This window comes from Amblyomma americanum, chromosome 1 (assembly GCF_052857255.1).
Source record: "Amblyomma americanum isolate KBUSLIRL-KWMA chromosome 1, ASM5285725v1, whole genome shotgun sequence".
NCBI lineage: Eukaryota > Metazoa > Arthropoda > Arachnida > Ixodida > Ixodidae > Amblyomma > Amblyomma americanum.
In genome coordinates this window covers 6,061,777-6,085,030 of record NC_135497.1, presented here as the reverse complement: position 1 = coordinate 6,085,030, position 23,254 = coordinate 6,061,777, and the positions used below count along the sequence as shown (strand labels likewise).

Sequence of the window (23,254 nt, the reverse complement as noted above, 5' to 3'; positions counted from 1 at the left end):
GTTAGGTCACCGAGGCACTGCCACTCTCCGAGCAGAGGTTTATTGCCCATATGTGGTTCACTGGAGAATGGCATAAGTAGGATTTGTCGTTTTTCCTCGGGAAGTGCCTCCATCTGTGGAGAGCAACAACAAATGTGACCACCGGGAAGGACATTGGCCTCTTGTGCCGTGCTATGTAAAGCCTAGCCAGTTCCAGAGCCAAAGTGCAGATTCTCGCCTTTAGGCTGAGGGCAAGTTTATTTGTCCGCTGTTTGTGTTCTAGCCATGCAGGTCCAAAAACTGGGAAATGCACGTTCACTTCAAAGTCCATGGCACTGGAAAGGACCTATTTGGTGATGGTTTTGCCATCTGGTATGCAAAGGAGGCCTTGGAATTGGGTAAGTATGAGGCGACATTTCCAGCTTATCTCAGCCTTCAGGATGGCTTGCATGTGCTTGTGAGCCTTGCAGGTGTGCACCTGGCTCAGGAGCATTGTTGTGCCACAGATATAAGCGCTTTCTTCCATTCTGCGTGTATAATTCCTTTCCTGTCATGTGGGATGGAAATAAAATTCTCTGCATGAGGCAGAGCTTAAGTGGGTCATTTAGCCCAACGGTTTACTCTGCAAGTGCAAAATAGATCTGTTGCTTTATTTATTTGAACATACTGCTAGCCTCTTATTTGAGGTCGTTACAGGGAAGGGACACAATATACTTTGAAACAAACTGACGAGGCAATACGTATTAACTGTCTTCATTATACAAATGCTAAAACAAAGAGGAGTAAGTGACCTGTTAGAACATTAAGAACATGAAAGCAGAAGAAAAATTTAAAATCATAAAAATGTATGCAAGCTGCATTTTCAGGGAGCAAGCGATAAGACACAGCAACTACTGACAAATATCAAGGGGAACAGAATCAAGGGAAGAAGACAGATAACGAAATCAAGATATCATGAAGGAAGAAAAAAAAAAGAGCAACAATGCAGCGTGCCTGTGTCCCGGTGTAAACAATAAAGCATTATGTTGGCGATGAAAGCTTCGAGTGATGCGCAGTTGACAGCAACGCTAGGCAAGCTGTTCCTTTCACGGATTACTCATGGGAAAAAGGAGGATTTGAATATGTCGTTGTGAAAATCTGTATTCAGTTAAGTGCTTGGTGTGTTTTTTTTTTTGGTACTATACGTATCTGACCGAAGTAAGTACTTATTCGTGTCACTGTAGACACAGTAGTTTGGCTCGACTCCTTATACCAGCTGGTCTTAATAGTTCTGTAGAGGAGTCATGATAGCGATACTTGGTAAAAAAAGATCTAACCGCTTTTCATTCTACACTGGCCAATTTTTCTGTGTGCTGTTTTTTTCTTGAAAGCTGTGGTGAATTGCAATTGGCTTCCACTCATTTTGAGAGAAAAGAGGGGAAAGCAGCACAGAATCAAAGCAGCTTTGCAACATAACAAAAACACAAATGTGGAATCACTGGATAAGTTTTCAAAGTACTGTGTTCCTTTGTCCCGTGCCGGCGGACTTGGAAGAAATATGGCTGCCATGGCCCAAAGTTGCCATTTGCAAGGACTTCCTCATAGAGTGGCAGTTGTTGTTGTGACTGAAGGAAGACTGAGAAGGAAAGTACACGGGCCTGGCTCGAGCTGAGCCACAATTGCTGCCGACAGAGGAAATGTGAGGAGACGCATGCAACGATGACAGCTTTAGCAAAAGGTACCCCCAGTGGCAAGGAGCCCTCACCACATTGGTGGTGAGAGCCCCACTATCCTTCAAAAGTAGCCATGTTATTAGATCTTTCCGCCACCCGACTCACCCCGGCATTTCCTCCTGTCGCCCCAGCCTCCTCCGCTCTCCCCGTCTGCCAGTTCATGTCACGTGAAAGCGCGCGTTGCACTTTTGTGTATTTTTCGTTTACAGCACGCTCCAATCACCATTTTTGAACCAGTGCAGTGAAAATCTTGCATGAGCATGGCAATATTTCAAATGCACACTGTGCTTTCTGGAGCCGTGGCGTTTAGTTCAAATAAATATTGGGTGCATGATTATTCCTTTCATTAAAACAACTCTGTCTGTAATGGTTCCAAAGTAGTATTCTAGCTGAAGGGAGGGACACTGCTTCCCTGCAAAAACTTAAGAACGAGAATGAATACAGGCGCACGGTTGGTACAGATTCAGCACCCGCATCCAGTTTCACCATAAAGTTTGTTCTTGTTATCGAATTGCAGTCTCTTGCACTGTGACAAATGAACTCATGTGCTGCAAAAACTACCAGCACATTGTTCACACGTGTGAAAACGTCGCTCATGCATCAGCTACACACATCTGTACAAGGCGCAGAGCAGTGGCAGCCCAGCTGCATTGCTGACCCAAGACAGTTGGAATCTTTGACGCACTGGCCAAACAAAAGTCTTGTGCCTCTATAACTTTTACGCAGTCAAAACATGCAACTCTAGTAATGTTGCTGCATTACGTGCGCAGTTGAGCATACTGCATGCATACGTTATGCTTCAGAAACACCAACCTTCAATGTATGGATGCTTTACACTTTAAATAATGGTCGTTTTCTCTATTTTTTGTGCATTTCTGACACTGACTGACGATGAAAAATTTGTCCCCAAAAACTGCTCCACAGGGCTTGAATGAACCTCTTGTAGTGCGTCAGGAGTCGTCTGCTACAGCAGGTTCGGCATAGACTGAGAATAGAACAGAGGGAAAGGAAAGTAGTTGGCGCTCCTTTGAGCCCCTAGATCCCAGCCCCATAGGACCAGGAAGCCACCTCCCTTAGACTCTGGGCTTACCTCTATGACCCGCATACATGTGCAAGATGTTGCTTCATTTGTTTCCTGTTTATTCTTGGTGTCCGTTATCCCCCATGCTACCTGTGCCAACTACGCGGATTTGTCACTTTTGTAAGGAATGTGGATGCGATTGCAGTGCTTCTGAGCCAGCCATGAAGCTTTCAAATCCAGTGGTAGGGAGGGGAGGATCGTGGTATTCTGTAAACTTATGCAGTGACTCAATGGCAATGGAGGCTGTTGATGGTTATGGTGATGCTTGTGGCCATCCCTTTGTAACGCGCAGTCGATGAAAGTAATGACAGAAAAAAAGAGGCAAAACTTCCACTGCACTGGGTTCCACCCAGTTGGCGACCCTCAGTTGTAGTCTGTGTTCTGCACGGGTATGCGACTAGTGTTCCAGCCTTCGCTTGGTGGCCTCCACTGCATTTCAGTGAGGATGCGCATCCTGCCCATGAAAGCCCAGCACCTTGGCGAGCCCACCACAGTCGACGCCGAACATGGCGTCAGTGACGTTTTTACGGTCCGTGGCACTTGGTGTACGTGGTGTGGGTGGCATCATGGGGGATGGTCGAGGGGCAGCACAGGTAGGGGCGTTCCAGCACGACTTGGTGCATAGACTCCTCGGCTCTGTGACTGCGCGTGCCGGTTGTGTCGAGACCAGCAGTGAACTTCGCGCGCAACAAGGCATATGTTCGCAGTACTGCACTGCGGGCCTCGCACAGGAGCCCCTGGAGTTGTTGTAGATCATCTCCCTTTTGATAGAGGTTTTGTGAGTGCAGTATGGCACCAGTGCCGGCTTCTCTCTGGAGGACCCCTGCCATTTCCTTAGCTCCACACTTTTCTCTTTGTCTCAAACCCCTCATTGCTGGTCAGATTGAAGTCGAACGGTCTCCACACCATATCGATCCGCGAGCTGCTTGGCACGCAAACCATTTTGTGTTCAGGCACTGGTAGTGTACTATCGGGCCGAAATGAAACGCGTACCCTGGAACACATAACCTATAGTTAATTTTGGTACAGCATACGCCATCTAGCAGCGTCCGCGATAAGCGGCTGATGTGTGCACTGGGTTTATGGCTTCTTCCCTATACAGCCTTTTGCTCGGCTCTCCGTGATTTGGCAATCCCCGTCCAGTACCAGCATGGCGCCAGCTACATCGCTTTGATTCTGAAGCCATGACTGCGATACCGGCGTGCGGGATGACGTGGTTTTTATCCTTCTAACGACAGAGTTACTTCTGGATGCGATGATAATGATGAGTTCGGTTATGAACGTGCGAAACGATGTCTGCTTTGGCGGTATGTTGAAAGCTTAGGTCTATCTTTCCTCTGTATATGCGTGGAAAAAAAAGAAGCTAAATGTTGAGCTAAACATTCCGAAGTGACGCAGAGACTATGAAGGGTGCCGTAGTGGAGGGCTCATTTTAATTTAGTCCACTTGGGGTTCTTTAACGTGCGCTTACATCCGACAGCACACAGACGTTCTTGTTTGGCCTCCATTGAAATATGGCCACCACCGCCACCTTGATCGAACCCGCGACATTGGAATTGGCAGACAGTTGCCAAAGCCATTGAGCCAAGGGCATATGTGTTAAGCAATTTCAGCACAAGAAAGAGAAGTTGACGTCTTTTTGCTGGCCTTCTATGGCGAGAACAGAGGGAATCACCTTAGGATACAATACCAGCCCCGATTGTAAATGCGTTGTTCAAGCTTATTAAGGCAGGGTGGCTTTGAAGTGAAGGCATTAAGCGCTTGCAATATTGGTTAATATTTTCATGATAATTTGATTTTTAATAATTTGGAATTTTATCTGAGCTACTCATTCGCGGCGCCTGCTACAAGTGACTTTTTCCGAGTATCGGGTTGAAGGCAGCTGGTAACGCCAGGAGCTTGACTGCAGTTGCTCCAACATTATTGAGTGCTGGTAATTAAAATTCTTATTTACCCAGGCGCTCATGCCGCCTTTGTGCTACTAAAACCACCATGTGCATTGATGTCGACGACGTCAGGTAACCTCCTGGAGCCTTGCTGGTAACTTGCATAACGAATTCGCAGTCGGCTACGCACAATATCCTATTCCCGAGACATATGAATGTTGCTTTTACTCTAATTATGCATCCATTCCTCGCACTGAGCTGTAAGATGTCTCCTCTGAAAGCTGCTCATTGTTTCGAAAGGACATCGTTGTCGCCTGCATTTTGACTGCTGTCAAAGATTGGTATTATTTACATTATATATGAGATTACTTAGCTCTACCTCTAAATTACGGTTTAGGTGTTTAAGTACGACCAGTCTCAATTTCAGCCGTTTTCTTTACTGCAAGTTAATATAACCAATTGGCGCCTATGCTTTACACTGCAGGCACAGTGCAGCTGTAGGAATTGCTGGTCTCTTTTCTTAACAATCTGTACATTTTGATATATCAAGGAGGGCGACACCAAATCGGGCAAAAAAGCTTTGTTGGCTTGAGCAGCCGCTTACATTCTGCCTCCACTGCCACCCACAAGTCCTCAGCTGATGCCTAGTGAGTGGATGGCGGGAGAGCGCTACCATATAGCCTCCCAGTCAATTTCTGTTGCATCCATGTCAGCACCCTGGATGGGCTGTTGAAGCAACAATCCCCTGTCCTCAAAGAGCTTGGATGGGCAAGTTGAGCTCATTTCGAATTTCTTTCGCTGTCAAATTTGGGTTATTCGCTACTGCAGCCACTATTAGTCGGCTCTGCTCTTCATTCGAGGTCCTTGCTTTCCGTCTGCACTAAAGTTTGTAGCGGTGGCCATCATCTCGAAACGCTTCTATGATCCCCTTGATCGTGGACAGAGAGAGACTTCTTAGCTTCGCAGGTTATCTTATGGCCTGCCTTTATTCGAAAGTGTGACTATTTTCAGTCTTCTGTCGTACTTAAAAGACGGAATTTCGCCCTCCGCGTGAAGATAACCAGATCACAAGCAGCAATTTTCAGAAAAAAAGCAAAATTAATCAAACTACGTTCCTGTCTCGGTAATCTCAAAGGTGCTCCCTACAGCATTGCCCTTCCTGAAAATGGGCTATTGTGGTCAACCAATAACTGGCAGTCGCTCTGTTCGGCGATAAGCTTGCATTGTGATGCGATGTCAGCGCCCTAAACAAAGCCGTGCAAGAGTGTTCCCATTCAAAATTTTCCATGAGTTAACAGGATGGCGACAGACGACATTTTGTTGCAAAAGACACCCGAGGTGCTAGAAAAGTGGAAAAGTTTTCCAATTTAATTTTTGCTTTTATTCACTCTTAATGGTCATAAATGAAAAGTAAAATCTTAGCACCACACCGCAATACCTTGCACAATTGATATATCAGTTAAACGTCTGTGGTGCACAAAATTAGTCACAAACATCGCGCCTAAACAGCTGTCCCTTGCACGTTCATGACACAGCTCATTCAGGAGTCAAAGCTTTGTCATCGCACTGAGAGATAACACGTCCCTCAAAAAAAGAGAAAAGCACAGCATCATTCCGCTTGCCCAGACCATCGGCATGGTGAGTGTCGCAATCGAGGCAATGCGGCTAGGGCCATGGTGGCGCTAAGACGGGAATTGCCAAACTGCGGCATTCGAGCGAAGGCTGCAGATAGGGTGGCTCAGGAAAAAGCCACAAACCCAATGCACACGTCAGCAGCTTATCACGGACACTGCTAGATGGCGCACGCTGTACCAAAATTAACTACAGTTCATGCGCTCCTGTGTTCGCGATTCATTCTGCCCTGATAATACATACTTGGACTGTCCTGGCCTAACATCCTTCCGGCATTCGGGAGAGGCGCCTCTCGTACGTGAGCCGCTTCATGTGTCTCAAATGATGACCAGCCGTGTTCCCCACTTCTTTGCTGAAGCCTGACCTAAATACATAAATAAAATAATGGTGCGACTGGGTTTCGAATCCATGGTGGTGCAAACAGATCAGCTTCGCTGGCCAGTGCACAAGAGCACTATGCTATCACCGCAGCCGATCACGCCTCTTGTTAAATTGCAACACACTCGCACTGCGCATTGCACATCATCTTCATCAACTTCCATCTGTGGCGTAAACAGATCAGATCAGCTTAACCCGGGTCTAATAGCATCATCAGATGTGCCGATAACCCAGCAAAGCAAAACCATGAGCCAACCTTTGTTGATTGCCTTCCAAAGAGTCTTGGGCAGAAATCATTCCGGAGCTCTCCTAGAATGTGTGTGCTCTGGCCAGCTCTGCAGGCGTGTCTGCGGGATGTGGCTAAACAGCTGGTGCATTCTTTTGTACTAGCACAGCCTTGGAGACTTCCACTGGATCCTGCTGCAAAGCATAACTGTGTTCTCTGTAGGCACTTAGAGCCAAGGTCTGGGCAACTTCTTCGTCCCACCAGGCTTTCCTTTTCATATTCTGTTGTGAACCCCACGTTGGCATTTGAGCATGTACCGGAAGTCTTCATAGGTAGCAGTTTGCACATTTGGTGCCTCCATCTTTGCTGAGCTGAAGATGGAAAGGGAGGCATTTTCCTCTTTCTCTCTAGTGTTCATCACTAGCCCTATTTTGTCGGCCCATTCATTACCTAGCTCATCAGTATGGGCATCCCACCAGGAGAGTTGGAAGGTTCACTACATCCCTCTCCATGCAAGCCTTGTGTTTTTCTGGTTTAGACCAAACCTAGAACAACTTTGTGTGTGCCTATCTTGCAGCCATATCGGTTCAGACCCTTTGTGCATAAGTGGGCTTCTACAAAGCAGGCACCTGTAGATGTCCCATTTTTGCTCCCTTCAGTCCCCATGGAGGTTTAGATAGAAGTCTCTGCACTTCTGTTGCCCATTGTTGCAAGACTGTAGTTTCTGAAAAAAAGTTGTGGTAGGTTGCATACAAGTGATTGCTGGCGATTATTACATTTGTCATTTCATGCATGGGTGTTCTTCCAGCTTTTCATGTACAGCACAATTTTTTTTTGAAATTTTTATTGCAGGACCAGTATTCGGTAGCAAGGACAAGTTTTCAGGTCTTGGAATATTTTTTGACACATATGCCAACCAAAATGGCCCGCATAATGTAAGCAGGCTACTGTTGCCGCATCATTACTTGTGGCTGTGCTCTAGAGCCCTTAGGCCTTGAAAAAACGATGCACAATGCAACAGACCTATTCATTATGCCTTCTCGCACTGCTTCTCTTAAATCTGAGAGCATGAGTTATTTGCACTATTTTTTTCCCATGATCAGTGAAATGAACTATTCTGTGCAGTTTGTTGTTTGCTTCAGAATGTTTTTACTGAGCGTAGTTTGCGGTTTGCGGTTTGCTACTGGTTTTGTCAAACCAGTAGCGAAAAGATTGTCAAATTATTGTTGACTTATGGCTATAACCTGTAGAACATAACACAATTGGAACCCTTTCTGATGGAACAGTTAAAATTTGCCAGCATGCTTAGGTTTACCATTCATATTGTGGTTGTAATCCAGATAAAAACAATATATGTTTAGGTGTAAATTTGCAAGTTTGCGCTTAATCCATTCAAAGAGGGCGATTTGCTATCCTCTCTTTAAATACGCATAAACAGATGGCGCCACTTGCTTGGCTGCTAATTTTTGGATAGTAGTTTTCACGCCAGATGGCATCAGTTTCGAAAATGTAATGCACCGTGGGGTCGCAGGAACAAGTGCTAGGGACGCTGAAATGAATGCGCTGCTATCTTGTAGCGAGGGGGACTGCAAATGCCCTAAGATTTTAGATGATATTGAAAGCAGTGAGTGTGGCCACAAGGTGAGGATTAGGAGCCTGGCACCTGAGACATACCGAAAGCTTGCAAGGAAATATTGGTCAGTGTTTGGCTGTTTGCATCAGCTGCATATGCGACTGCATCAAGGAAATCGTTCATATGGGGTGCCCTGAGCTGTAGCTCCATCCCAAATGAGTCTGGTCGCTGTGGTGGCCGAGTGCATGTTATGGTGCTCGGCTGCTGAACCGAAAGATTTTTGGAGCCTTTCACTACGATGTCCCTCATAGCTTGAGTTGCTTTGGGATGTTAAATTTCTATAAACGATAAACCAAACCAAGTGCGTCTAGAGGCTTGTCAGTGGCACCATTTTGATCACCAAATACCTTCAAAAGATGGCATAGCACAAAGCAGTACGCAAATGTTTCGTGTGCAAAACCCGGGGAGACTTCGCACTTCAAGATTTTTGACAAACAATAAAATTTTACTTGCTTTAGATTTTGTGATTGTCTTAAGAGCCGAATAAAATAATTTCTTGAATGGGACCTTTTCAGCATGAGTTATTGCTAATGCTTTCTTACAACCCAGGTTGTCTCACGGACGGAATGGTGGAAGTGAATGGGTTAACACTGCTCATTTTGTACATTTAGCTTTTAACAAAACTACTGAATGCCTGAGGTAGTGCTCTGATTAATTTGCAAGAGTTTGCTGCTTCAAGAAGAAGATGTTTCAAGTTCACGGGCATGTTAACTATGAAAGGGTAACCTGTTGTAATGCTCTAAGGGCTTATTGCCCAGATCAGTATAGGAATTGGTGCATCTAAATTAAACTAAGTCCACTGGTAAGATTTAAAATACAAGGAGACAAAGTGATAGCATTTCACATGACTGGTTGGCATTGGGCACAAACCAGTTGGTGCAGAGCCTATTGTGCACAGCAGAATCCTGTAATCTTGGTCCATGCCATAGGATATGTGCTTAATTATGGTTTTAATTTAAGGTGTCAGCATGTTTGCAATTTTTTTATTGCAAAGGCCCTCTCCCTTAAAACTACCATTGGAGACGCATTTTTGTGGTTAAGTGCATGGTTGCAAGCATCAAGCAGCATCGGGTACCTGACATCTCGTGTGAATGTGACACAAGCATGCTTTCTGCATGCATGCATATACATTTGTCACAATATTAGATTTACTGTGCTCTCTGACTCTTGTTCTCTTGGTGATTTATAGCATGGCCACCCCTACATTTCTGCAATGGTCAACAATGGCACGCTGTCGTACGACCATGACCGTGACGGCACCCACACTGAGCTGGCTGGGTGCGAGGCCAAGTTTAGAAATGTTGACCACGATACGCACGTTGTCATACGTTATGAGAATGACGTTCTCACAGTAAGTGTTTTCTGTGCTTGGCTGCCGTACTTGATAATGCTGATGGGACACAGTGAAGCCACTGTTGGTTGTAGTTTAGATTGCCTGCTGTGGTATCCATAACCCTTTGTGCCCCTTGTTTGCAAACTGTACAGCTCCTTTGCTTTGATGCTGCCTACAATGGCTTTTTTTTTCCTGCCTTTGGGGAAATGTTAATGCTCCTGGCCAGGGTGATGTTGAACAACTCCTGGTTTGCTTATAAAACGGCTGGTCCCACAATAAATGCCCGATGCTGGAAATATTGTAGTGAGTGAGTGCGGTGGGCCTCAGCTAAAGTAATTACCGGCGCTGCGTCAGAACATAGGCACAGGTTAAAAACTTGCATTATTAGAACATGCATGAGTTGTGTCTGAGTTCAGTAAGGGGACTGCAAAAAAAGAGCCACAAAGACCACTGCCAGCATATGGTAGGGATTGGTAACTCAAAGCAGAAATAGTGTTACCATGGGAGGCCCCTAAGGTGCGGTAAATTTCACTCCCTTGAATCTTCTTTAGGAACAATAATGAATTCCACCAAAGTTTTTGTCTCTTTTGCTTGGCATGGGGTGTGTTTGCTTTTAGTTGAAACGGCTCAGTGTGCATGGTCGCAGCTGTTCGCAAGTGCTCCTTTCAGTTTTGCCACCAGCGCATACTTCATTGTTTTCACCATCAATAGGCGGCTACATTCACGAATTTTGCATCTGAGAGCGCAGCTGTGACGGCACATAGGCACATGGACATGTGGGATTTTTTTCATAAAAGCCGACGAATTTTTTGGACTCCAATAATTCGGATGCACGATATATAAGGAACCGTCCCGCACCTCATAGGAACATGTACATTTTCACAACCAAGATTTCGGACTAAAATAGACGCCAGCAGTACTGAAAGCTCGTTGTTTCGGCCTAATATAGACTCTAGCGAGCACAGCTGTCGCAAACAACCCATTCACCACCGTGAAAGGTGCCATCTTGGATTTAAACGGAATCGGCAAGCGCTGATGGAGGTAATGTGCTCACTCTGCGGCAACCTCATGGGAAGAGGTGAGGTCACGAATGTTGACAGATTGCCGCTTCGCGGCGGCACCAGGAGGTGTTGCCACGGTAGACTTCACTGTATGGTTTACCGTGCACACTGTGGGTTTTCATCGGTCTTTTTTGCATGTGATGTGAGTTGGCGCTCGTGTATAATGATGGTTTGGCATATACGGTTCGGAAGTGCGCTTCGTGCACGAAACTCGCGGCTCTCTGTGCGAGACGGCTGTGGTCTTGCCTGCTTTTCCACGGGCTTTGCTGTTGAAAGTTTTGTGTAATTTAATGGTACCTTAATTTTATCAAAAGGTTTGGTTATCACTTTGTTGGTAACTTGCCGCAGAACGTGTCGCCGAAAGAATGTAACTACGCTTTGCCGTTTTTCTTAAAATTTTTCAGGCATCGGGAAGCGGCCTTTAGACGTAGCCTGTATCGCACATTCCTGTGCATGCAGTGCGCATTGTTAAGTAATGTTTTACCTGGTAGCAAGACTCTTACTTTACATGATAAAAGAAAAACTCAAATAAGCCATAAAAATGCGAACGGGCGAAGCTGATATGGTGCTTACAAATCCAACAGTGAGTTGTACTAAATCATTGAAATAAACTGAATGAGCATAACTATAGGCGGTGCCGCCATAGTTCTGCCAAAATCTTTCTAGATATCAGTAGCTCTCTCTTGCAAATGACCACTGCAAACAAGGTGGCTGTTGTTTCAATTGGCTGGCCTGTTGCGCTCATTTCCTCAAATGGAATAGCTTAAGTCGTGAACTAGAGATTGAAAAGGTGTTCAGCTCATATTGTGTACAATATATTGCAAACGAATTCTGGTATTCTGTGCGAGAGAATGTGAACAGGAAAATGTAACCGACAAGAGTAAAGCAGAGTACGCAATCTTGCCGCTTTGGCAAACCTTTTCATAAAGGTGGCTTCTGAGCATGTGCAAATGCCCCAAGTAAAACGCCATTCGACTGGCACTTTGGGATTTTTGTGAAGACCATTGGAATACTGCGACAATATTTGCGTTATCTGGGGGCCTGGCCCACATGAGGCCACCTGAAAGCGGCACTCATTTACCAGTGAGGTGTGTGCGCGACAAGGCACCCTACAGGGGAGACGCATGCAACGCCATCACACTACTTTGCCCCTTTGCAACATTGGCGGCATCACTCAAGCGGGGCCCGTGAGCAAACTAATGTTCTAGTTCTTTCACGTTGTGAATCGGACTGAGTGGCTTGGATAGGCTTGGCTATTTGTTCTCCCTCATTGCCATTCGAGATAATGGGACACACTCCACTGCCATCAAGATGGCCTACAAAGAGTGCGCGATTGCATTAAAAACGGTACAACCAGTACAACAGGACAGCTGCAGCGTCCGCCGCGGCTTGGACGACGCCACCCACACGTGGTGCGGAGCAGCAAATGTGGTAGAGGGGTAAGGTGGGGGGGAGTGCATTCGGAGGCGCCTTCCTATGGGTTACCTCGCGGTCTTCGTGAGTGTCATTGCCCCGTGCAAACCAGCTGTTCTTGCTTCCTGCGACGAGTGCATTCGTTCGCGGCATGACTTGCGGCCGCATCGCACTGTCTGGTGTTGTGACGCGAGAGGGCGCAGACACGACAAAAGCATGACTATGGCTCATATACAGTCTAATATTATCGCTTGTAAGCAGAACACGGGGAGTGGCAATTTTCGCAATTTTGAAAGCAGTTTTTTTCGCAAAAAGGTTATTGTTTTGAAGTTCACGGATTTTTCGGACTTCGATTCGGACTGTTTGCCGGGTCCCACCGTGTCCAGAAAATCAGTCGGCAACGTATTTTGCTCGCTTGCTTTTCAACACAGAAAAAAGCTTGAGTATATCGCCCATCAAAATAAATATTAATGAATTAGAGGTTTTTGGTACGCTCTACAATTTGGCACCGGAATTTTTAGAGGGTAGTGCAATAGCTAAAAAGTTAATTTTTAAATTTATTTATTCAGTCAAACAAAATACAAAAATACAAAATACTCTGAATAATTGTATAATATTTGTGATAATAATTGTTGAATACTTTTACGTTCAATGGCATGGTTGAAGTTGCCTCCACTTATCTTGCATTGTAATGTTTGGCTTACATTAGATGAGGCACCTGGTATATGTATGTACGATCAAAGTAAGACTCGGTAGTGTCATCTTGTCCTTATGTCCGGCCACCGCAGTGGCTCAGTGGTTATGGTGCTCGGCTGCTGGCCGGAAAGACGCGCGTTCAATCCTGGCCGCGGTGGTCGAATTTCGATGGAGGCGAAATTGTAGAGGCCCGTTTACTGTGCGATGTCAGTGCACGTTAAAGAACGCCATATGGTAGAAATTTCTGGAGCCCTTCACTATGGCGTTCCTCATAGTCTGAGTCACTTTAGGTCATTAAACTCCCATAAACGAAACGATCGTCCTTATGTCCTATGCAATGTCTTATGGCATGCTTCTCAGCCATGCTGTTGTATTTGGTTTTCTTTCTTGTGATGTTGCAGGTGGCAACGGACATTGAAGGGAAAAATGCTTGGAAGGAGTGCTTCACTGTGAAGGGCGTTCAGCTGCCAACGCATTACTACTTTGGGGCATCTGCGGTCACTGGAGATCTTTCAGGTGACATTCCTCTCTCATGGCGTGTGTAGTTCTCATTTGTAGCATGCTTGTTTTGTCCCCCTGTCGGTGAGACTTGTTATTATTGCGAAAGCAATACTACGCCAAATCTAACCGCCAGTCGCATATGCCGTGCTCCCCCCAGAGCCGGCTCTGCGCTTGGCAGGTGGTGCGACGTCTGCTCTCTCCGTTGCTATGACGACGCGTGACGTCAGCTTGCTCCCCGCTGCAGCTAAAAGGGAGCCGCTCGTCGCGTGTGCCGGTGCCCCCGAGCCGGCGCCGTGCCTAGCAGGTGGTCTCTTCGTTGATATGACGACCTCCTCGCCTTGCGCTCGCTCCGTGGCCGCTTCACTGGGATATATAGCGGTGCGCTACGCGTTGGTTGATCAGTCTCGACGTGGAAGTTACCGACAAAAAGTCTATATCTGAATCTAGTTGCTCTACTACTTGGGAACAGTTAAATTCTAAGGCGAAAGCTAAGCAAGCTAGGAAGAATGAGAGAGAGGGGGTGTAACTGCGCAGGAAACAGGGGAGCAACGAGAAGAACGATTGCGAAAACGACGAGAAGCCGAAGCAGCTAAGCGAGCTTTTGCAATTCAACCAGGTTTAACCAGAGCTAAACCACGGCCAATTTTTAGCCCACTGTATTCTTTGTCATCAAGACTGTAAGTTAATGAGTTAAATAAAACTTTGAGGAGGGAACAGGTGCCAGCTTTGGGGCAGGTTTACTATGCTTGCCAGGATGTGCACCCACTATCAAGTTTACAGAACGCGGTATTGGCAAGAAGGTTAATTTCATGGCTGTCTTTGCACACAGCCTAGATTGAATATTGCTGCATAGAAGAAGATGCCAAAGCATTGAGACGATGCTTCTTGAGGGGGGGGGCAAATGCCGAATACAAGAAGACGCCAGAGATAACGACTGGGTCTACGAGCACGAGGCTGGAAGAGAAAGAAGCTGAAAGCGCGTAGGACTCCTTCTGGTTGACCAGTAAACCGTTTTTATCTTTAAGCTCTCCTCGAGGTTCTGCCGAGTCTTGATAATATTATATGTGCACTAACAAATCTCTTCAGAACTGGGTGAGCAAGTTTGCCACATTTTCTGTGAAGTGGTATTCACACGAAGGAGGGATGTGCATGATGTTGCTGGTCACGCAGGCATTCACATGAACAGTGGGGGGCTGAGTGGAATATCGCAGTTTCAAAATAAAAGCAGCGGGGCAGTTTCAATGCCTGGAAAGAAAACGTTTCTAGCTGTGAGGAGACCCCTCGGTAAAGCAGGGATGGCTTGTGGCAGCCGAGCAAATGATCCCCTCCCTGCCATCACTATTCACAGCGTGTTACAGTGTCTCCTGTTGAAGGCATGACAACCTCCCATGTTTATTATTCATGAAGGCAGTTAACTCTGGTATAGCAAAATAATCTCCTTGGTGTATTGTGTAGTTCAACAAACGTGCATCATAGAAATCTGCTCTGCTCCTGCTTATGTGTGCTCACCCATGCCTGCAGCGAGAGATGCTCTTTAATCATGATTAGCTGGCAGGCGGAAAGCACTGACTTTGTGTTGGGGAGGAGAGAGAAAAACCCCACAGGGAATCCCCACAGGGGCATCTGCAACGTGCAGATGATGGTGAGTTGCAGCACCATGGTTTCCCAGGCATCCGCAGGGGCATCCATCCCTGCTGGGGCTTAGCCGTGTCTGGGGAAAAAGGGTCCTGATGGCTGAGCAGGTGCCATATGTTTGGACTTTTTAAGGCCCCTTGGCTGGCCCCAGCTTCCAGAAGACCACACCTCCGGCCTGACCCGACCGGGGGAAATCTGCAGTCGCCTTTTCCTGTCCTCTCCATCTTTCACTTTCCTATTGTCTATCTCACGACTTGTCTCCTCTTTCCTTTTTGGTTTTTCCTTTTTTCCTGGCAGATAGGGTTAACCGTGTGTGGTGAACTGCCCTGTGCTAAGCCATATGGGGTTATAGTAGTTAAGGTGTACAGCTTGGGCCCCGGCTACAAGGTATCCAAAATGGCCAGAGGCAATTTATTGCTCGAACCCCTAACCATTTTCCAAAACTCAAACTCCCAAGCACAGTGTCTGTTGGGGGCATCCTTGTCTCTATCACAACACACCAATCCCTCAACACTGCCCATGGCATTATCTCAGAAAATGATTTCATACATCGCATTGAAAAAGAAAAGCTGGAAGGGCTCACCGACCAAAATGTTGCGGATGTTCACTGGATTGAAATCCAGAAGGATAATAAAAAACCAGATACAAAACACCTGGTCCTCACATTCGGCACCAGCACAGTGCACGTTTACGGAGCAGCTGCGCAAGGCCTCCGTCAAAGGTTGCGGCTTGACACATACCTCGGGTTTTTCAGCTTTGCTAGTGAAGTATCGCTTTCATGCTAAAAGGCAAGAGCAAAAGCACAACACATCCGTCGGAATGCTGAAAAAACTTCCTGACAGAACTATGTATCATCCATAAACAGTTCAATTACAGTAAAACCTCGTTAATTCCAAGTCATTGGGACCAAGTATTCGAATTAACCGGGTTTTCGAGTTCACCAACCACAGAAAACAAAGTGGACCCAGGCAAGAAATTATGTTGCGGGAACGCACTGCCTTTACTATGTGGTGACTACAGTCGACTATGTTCACATGCCGGCACATTTTAAGTTCGCCACAGCTGGACAAACTCTGTGATTACCATATATTGCTGCGCAAAAGTCGACGGTCCAGCTCGTATCCCTTGCTGGCCAAAAAAATTTTACTCCAAATATAAGTTGACGTAGTTTCCCGTGGGATGGTCTGACAGCGCATGTGAACTCTATGCAACAAACACATAATGATGCAGTCTCAAGAAGAGAGTCCGAAACCAGTGGAGATCAAAAGCGAAAAAGCAGCGTTCACCCACCCTGCCTCCACACATAGGTGCGGCCTGTCTGACTAGCGGCAAACTGAACTGCAAAAGGTCCTGCAGTTTCGCATTCTGGCGCGACACACGCCTTGGAAATTATCAGAATCAGAAGTTTGCCGCCGCGCTACTTACAGATCGTCCAAGGAAGCGATTGCCAGCACTAACGAGCTGGATAAACAGCATGCAATTCGGAATTTCTTGAGCAGAAAAGGTTTGCATCCGAATTAATGACCTTTTTTGACACAAGCAGCCCCATGGCTCCATCCGAGAACGGGCACTGGCACAGGGCATGTACTAATGAAGGGTGGTAATTTGGGCCTGCTGGTTCATTACAGAAAAGGAAAATATGCACCGCAAAAAATGTGTGGACGACAGAAGAAAGACAGAGCTTGTGCGCTGTCTTTCTTCTGTCGTCCATGAGTTTCTTGCGCTGCATATTTTCCTTTTCTGGCATCTACTACACTGATGTTGGTCCAAAACTACACCCCATCTGAAACATGCAGATGATGGTGAGTTGCGACACAATTTCCCGAGCATCCGCAGGGACATCTTCTCAAGGAGATGTTGGTCAGCAGTGCGTCACCACGGACCTGAGCAACCACGCTTAGCCGTGTGTGGCATAGCCGTGTCCGGGGAACAGGAGATCCTTGTGCTTGAGCCAATGCCGAGTCTTTGGACCTCGGTGGAGGCAACACACTGCTTTGGCCCCAGCTTCCTGTAGACGGCACATCCAGCCTGACCCAACCGGGGGAAATCGGCAGTCGCCTTTTTATTTCCTCCCCTCCATCTCTCCATCTTTTACTTTCCTATCTCTTTCCTACAACTCTCCTGTCTGCTACTCCCTTCTTGGTTTTTCCTTTTTTCGTGGCGGCTAGGGTTAACCTTGTGTGGCGAATTAGCCTGCGTTTCGTCATATTGGAGTATAGTTGGGATGTACAGCTGACGTGGGCAGGACTTGCTTGCAAGTTCCTACCCCGTCCCCTCGCTGGACTCCTTGGTGGGTGGCTGGCACCATGGCCTAAAAAAGCATACATTTCATGCCTCCTCCTCTCCCACAAAACGATCACCCTCAAGAAAAGAGTGCGGACCGACTAACAGCAAAGTTCCTACAAAAACAAAAAAACTTTTCCTGGGTACTATGTCGTACATAGTGAACATGCAGACCAACCAGCTAAGAAAATGTCTCCGTTCATTGTTTCTAAATCTCTGACTGATATCCTGAGCCTTGGCCACAAGGTGACGAAACTAGCCAGTGGTGACCTACTCCTCCAAATCTGAGACAAAGTACAATATTCCAAACTCCCAACCATAATGTCCTTTGGAGACATTCCTGTATCTGCAACTACTCATTGATCACTAAACACCATGCAAGGCATAATATCCGAACACGATTACCTGAATCTTCCTGAAGAAGAGATGTTGGACGGTCTAAAAGACCAGAACGTCACCGATATCCATCGTATCAAAATCCGAAAAGACGACAAGAAAACACCAACAATGCACATAGTCCTGACCTTTGCCTCCAGCCAACACCTCAGATCCATAGCAGTAGGGTATCTTAGAATAACTGTAAGATCATACATTCCAAATCCCAGACGATGGTTCAAGTGTCAAAGATTCGGCCGTGGCTCTTAGAGCTGCTGCAACCGCGAAACATGTGCCAAATGGTCATCAAATGATCATGAATCTGTGGACTGCAACGCTGCGCCACTGTACGCGAATTGTGAAGGGGACCACCCCGCGTACTCGAGGTTGTGTCCGACCTGGAAGAGAGAAAGAAATAATAATGATAAAGACAAAGGAAAACATCACATATCAAGAAGCACGGAAACGATTCCCCTCAACTTTCCAATTCACAGCAATAACAAATTTCGCCGGTGTGGTGCGCAAGGGTGGCACACTGCACTGGGCTCTGGCCACTGCCCAGGCAAAGCCTCAGGCAGGGCCACCCCTGTCCCCAGCAGGCGCAGCGAAGGCTACCCTGCCAGATCTGAAAAATGGCCCGCCGGCCCCTCTGTGGGCCGCCCTTCCCTCAGTCTGGAGAGGCCCACAAACCGTACACCCACGGGCGATGGACACAACGCAGAACTCGCCCCCGCTGCCACAGCTGTCTTGAGCGAAAAGGAAAGAGAAGGCCCCAGTAACGGCACCCCCAAAACCGGTATCTTAAGTTTTAAACTACACTCCCAAAAGCATCCAACATGGCGTTCCGTATACAGTGGAACTGCTTAGAACTAGAACTATTAAATAACTACAGTGACATAAAAGAGCTTTTAAACACACTGTCCCTGGTGGCTTTATGCTTACAGGAGACCAACTTAGGTCCTAAACAAAAAAAAAAAACATTTTAAACAAGTATAATGCCGTTCGGTGTGACCGAGAGCAAACGAGTAAACTGTCTGGAGGTGTTGCTGTTGTCATCCAGACCGGTGTTGCAACCCGGGAAATCAAACTTCATACCAAATATGAAGCCGTTGCAGTTACCGTCCTCCATTTTAAAGCAATCACTAACCGTCCTCCATTTTAAAGCAACCACAATATGTACTATATATTTCGAGCCGCACATAACAGTACCACTTCATGATTTAGAAACCCTTTCAGACAAGCTACCAGAGCCATACTTGTTAGTTGGGGATCTTAATGCCCACTCAAGTTTTTGAGGAAGTGCAAATGCTGATGCAAGAGGTCGTGTTTTAGATTTTATTCTAAGTAATAATGTCTGCTTCCTAAATACCGGCAAAAACACATTCTGCTTCTGCTCTACGAGCAGGGAAAAGGTGACCTACATAGACTTGACTTGTTTTTTAGTGCACCCGCTGTTTTTAGCGATTTTAAATGGGATGTCATTGACAACCCATACGGCAGCAATCACCTCCCTGTACTAATCAGGTTAACATCTGCACTCGAAGCCATCCCAACAAAACCTCGACGTTGGAAGCTACATTTAGCTGACTGCGCACTGTTTAGAGAAAAAGCTGGCCTAGATAAAATAGTTTCGGATAATCCCAGCATAGACGTCTGAAGTGGTAAAACAAAATCACAAGGCTTAGTATACACAAGAATGCTGAGACACAAAAAAAGAAACAAAACAAAACCTGGGGAATTTTCCGTAGATACCCAACGCAGGAGAAATTTATAAACTTCAAACTGTCCAGAGTAACAGCCCGATACATCTTCCGTAATGCTGAAAAAACTTAATGGCAAGGTTACGTGTCCTCTATAAACAGCTCAGCCACATCAAAACAGTTGTGGGAGATGGTCAAAAAAAAGAAAGGGCAGCTACTCCCCATTCACAGTTCCTTTTCTATCAGCCCCCTCGTATACAAATATAGAAGAGCACGCAGACATTTTGGGTGAATATTTTTCTGCGGTCTCCAGTTCATCTCACCACACAGAATCATTCTTCAAATACAAAACCACAGCTGAAGACAGACTGCCGACAAGCGGCACTACAAATAAATCTTATAACAATTTACTTACAGTTCAAGAAATTCATACAGTACTGTCCGCTGGTAGGCAGACTGCACCCGGCCCTGACGAAATACATCATCAAATGCTAGCCCATCTCTCTGAACTGGCTGTAGAGGCACTTTAAGATTTTTAACAAAGTTTGGGTATTGGTGGAAAATACCCGAAGCCTGCAAGAAAGCTATAATTGTTCAATTTTTAAAACCCGGAAAACCACCTACCCTTCCTAGCAGCTATAGGCCCATAGCCTTCAGCAGCTGTCTAGCAAAATTCTTTGAAAGTGTATTGAATATCAGGTTAACCTTGTTAGAAGCCCGTGAGCTTCTTGATGTCCACCAATGTGGTTTTAAAAAGGTGTGCTCGAATACCGACCACCTAGTTGTCCTCAAAATACTGTCCGAGAAACTTTCATACACAAACAACTCTGTCTTGCTTTCTTTTTCAGTTTAGAGAAAGTATATGACACAACCTGGAGGTTTGAGATTCTTCAGGACGTGGCGGAGTTTGGCATATGCACAGGGACCCCGGAACAGGGAGGGTAGGGGGGTAGTCGCCCCCCCCCCCCCGGCCAACATTTTTCCAGGGGGGGCAGCGCCCCTTCCGTCTCCAATTGCTTGCACTTGGATCAGATTTCTGACAATTGAAAATTGAAACACTTCAGTTCTAGGACTCTTTTAATGCAAAGTACAGTGAGGCTGAGCTACTTGGTTTCAAAGCCAGTTGTAGAGTATTTCATATATGAGTAACCTAAACCAACTGGAGCAGACTGTCTAACCAGTGTGCATTATCATGATTAGCATAATTTAAAAAAACTATGCACAAACTTTTTAAATGCAATTAATCACTCCTCATGCATAAAGCTTCCCATTTCAATTCGTTTTATATTGCCATGAATCTTTGCGCTGTTTGTTCGTTCGCACTCAAAACTGCCAGTATGCAGCTTTATCATTTTGTTTTGTAATGCAAGATGCGACCAGACTTATCTCTGATGATCCTAGCCACGTGCAAATGCTTCCACATTTTTCCAGATTGTTGTAGTTGCTTTGGGTTCTTTATCTCGAAGGTTCCTTAACAGCCTTAATTGAGCGCGGCCAATAACTGCGGGCATTCAGTTCGATAACCGCCGAGCACGCTTGAAGCTATCGCCGCCACCGAGTCATTCAGTTCTTAGTGGGCGTGAGTCAGCCCCTTAAACAGTTTCTTTTGGAAGCCTTTTCGTTGTCTTCCTGACTGCCCTAGTGTCGTCACCACAACGCGACAGTTTGCATCAACCTTTGACCATTGAAAAATGAAAGAAATAAAAATACAAAGTTTATTATGTAAGTTATCATTAAATAAATAATTAACAAAATAAGCTTGAAGTCCTGCCCCCCCCCCCCCACTCAAAAAAGTTCCGGAGTCGCTGCATATGCAGCGTTGAGCTGCCTTAAAGTCTTTTTGTCTAACTGTTCATATAATGTCCGCCTAGGCTCAACCCTTTCGAGGAATTTTCATTCAGGAAAATGGAGTACCTCAAGGATGTATTTTAAGTACAACACTCCCTATTGTAAAAATGAATTCTATTAGGAAAATAATCCCAAGGTCTGTTATGTATTCTGTCAATGTAGACGATCTTCAGATAGCTTGCACGTCCTCTAACATTTCAACATGCAAAAGACAAATACAAGTAATGGTAAAAAACTGACAACATCGGTGGACAGGAATGGTTTTCGGTTTCCTCCACAGAAAACAGTGACCATCCTTTTCTCACTCAAACGAGGCTTGCAAACAGACCCCACACTGCACCTGAGCGAAACCAAATTACCTGTAAAAAATGAGCACAGATTTCTAAGCGTAACTTTTGATAAACTCACTTTCCTGTCTCGTATAAACACATTGAAAAAGAAAGCTTCCCGATCACTGAACATACTCAAAGTCCTTTCACACAAACAATAGAGTTCTGACAGGGCAAGCCTTCTACAAATTTATCGCTGTGTGGTGCGGTCCTGCTTAGATTATGGTTGTATAGGATATGGTTCAGCAAGGCCATCTTACTTAAAACGACTAGACCCAGTACACAATTTAGGTTTGCGTCCTTCAACTGGTGCATACAGGAATTAAACAATCAGCTGCACTTTGTAAAGCCCATCCTGGGTGAATGGAAGACCTGTAGGCACCAGGAACGTTTTATAGAAGTAATTTTATGTCTCTGCATTGGACACACGCACACACCTCACAGACAACTTCCTATGACAAAAGACAAACCTGTTTGTAAAAAATGTGGAGAGGAATTCACAGTTAATCACATTTTATTCTTGCATGTGAAACTCAATTTAGATTGGATTGTAAAACTTTAAAAAATTAGGAAAGATGTTCTTCACTCAATTTTATAATGAATGCATCCCTTTTCACCCGATGCCCTTAGCTGATAATGCATGTTTTTAGCTTTTCAAAAGATGAAGGTTTTCTTGAGAAACTCAAACTTCTGACCTAGTGCTTCGCATGATATTGTAGTACAGCTCAGCCACTTTCTCATTCCTAAGAAGGCTGAGGTCTTTAGTTGATTTGTTGGGAGCCTCGGCATCCTTCTTTAGCCAAGGATGGAAGTTACGCCAATCTTCTTTAATCTTGTACTATTAGCCATTTCAACAATTTTGTTTTATATATCATCACTAGTTAGTACGAACAACTTTTTGGGCTCTCTACACCACCGTTTTTATCAGATTCTGCACAAAAGAATTTTTCTATATAACTTCAGCTTGGTGCATGATAGCCTTAGATGCTTATGCGCCACTAAACCCAACACAACGCAAAAAAGTTATGCAGGGAGAAGGGGAATTTATCAATCAGTCCAATGTCCTCTTCCAGGTGGGTGAATGAAAAAGTGAAGTAGTGAAGGACCAGTACATTAAATTGCAGCCATCAGCTTCACCTCACTTCTTTTAATGCGAGAGCATGAAATTCCCAATCTGCAGAAAATCCGGTGGCATTGTGAGCGAAAAATCCCCAGAGAAGCAACCTCGGTCACATGGCTTTGTGCCGTCATCACAACCTGCCCACCGGATTGTGAGCAAACTGCACACTGTGGCAGGTGGCTGTTGAATGATTGCTTGCTCGGGAAGAGTAACCTGGGCCACACAAACCCCACTGGTAGCAGCACCTGCCATCACAGGGCAGTGCCGCATTGCTTAAAGGGACACTGAGGAGAACACTATCAAAATTTTTTTGTTAGCAATATCTGGTAGTTTGGCATTTCATGGCTTTGTTGACACTTGTCCGGGAGCGAAAGATGCATTTATTCCAAAGAAATTTGGATTCGAAGTTGAAAAGTTTTTCCCGCCGCTCCGA

The 23,254-nt window shown here is 45.7% G+C and overlaps 1 protein-coding gene across 1 annotated transcript in view; it reads left to right on the top strand.

Moving 5' to 3' along the window:
- Positions 1-23,254, top strand: part of LOC144109514 (vesicular integral-membrane protein VIP36) — a 49,308-nt gene that overhangs the window by 18,102 nt on the left and 7,952 nt on the right. The window contains exons 3-6 of the mRNA XM_077642341.1: positions 263-377; positions 7,747-7,829; positions 9,717-9,878; positions 13,432-13,546. Of these exons, the coding sequence (XP_077498467.1) occupies positions 263-377; positions 7,747-7,829; positions 9,717-9,878; positions 13,432-13,546 (475 nt within the window). The remainder of the gene's footprint in view (positions 1-262; positions 378-7,746; positions 7,830-9,716; positions 9,879-13,431; positions 13,547-23,254) is intronic.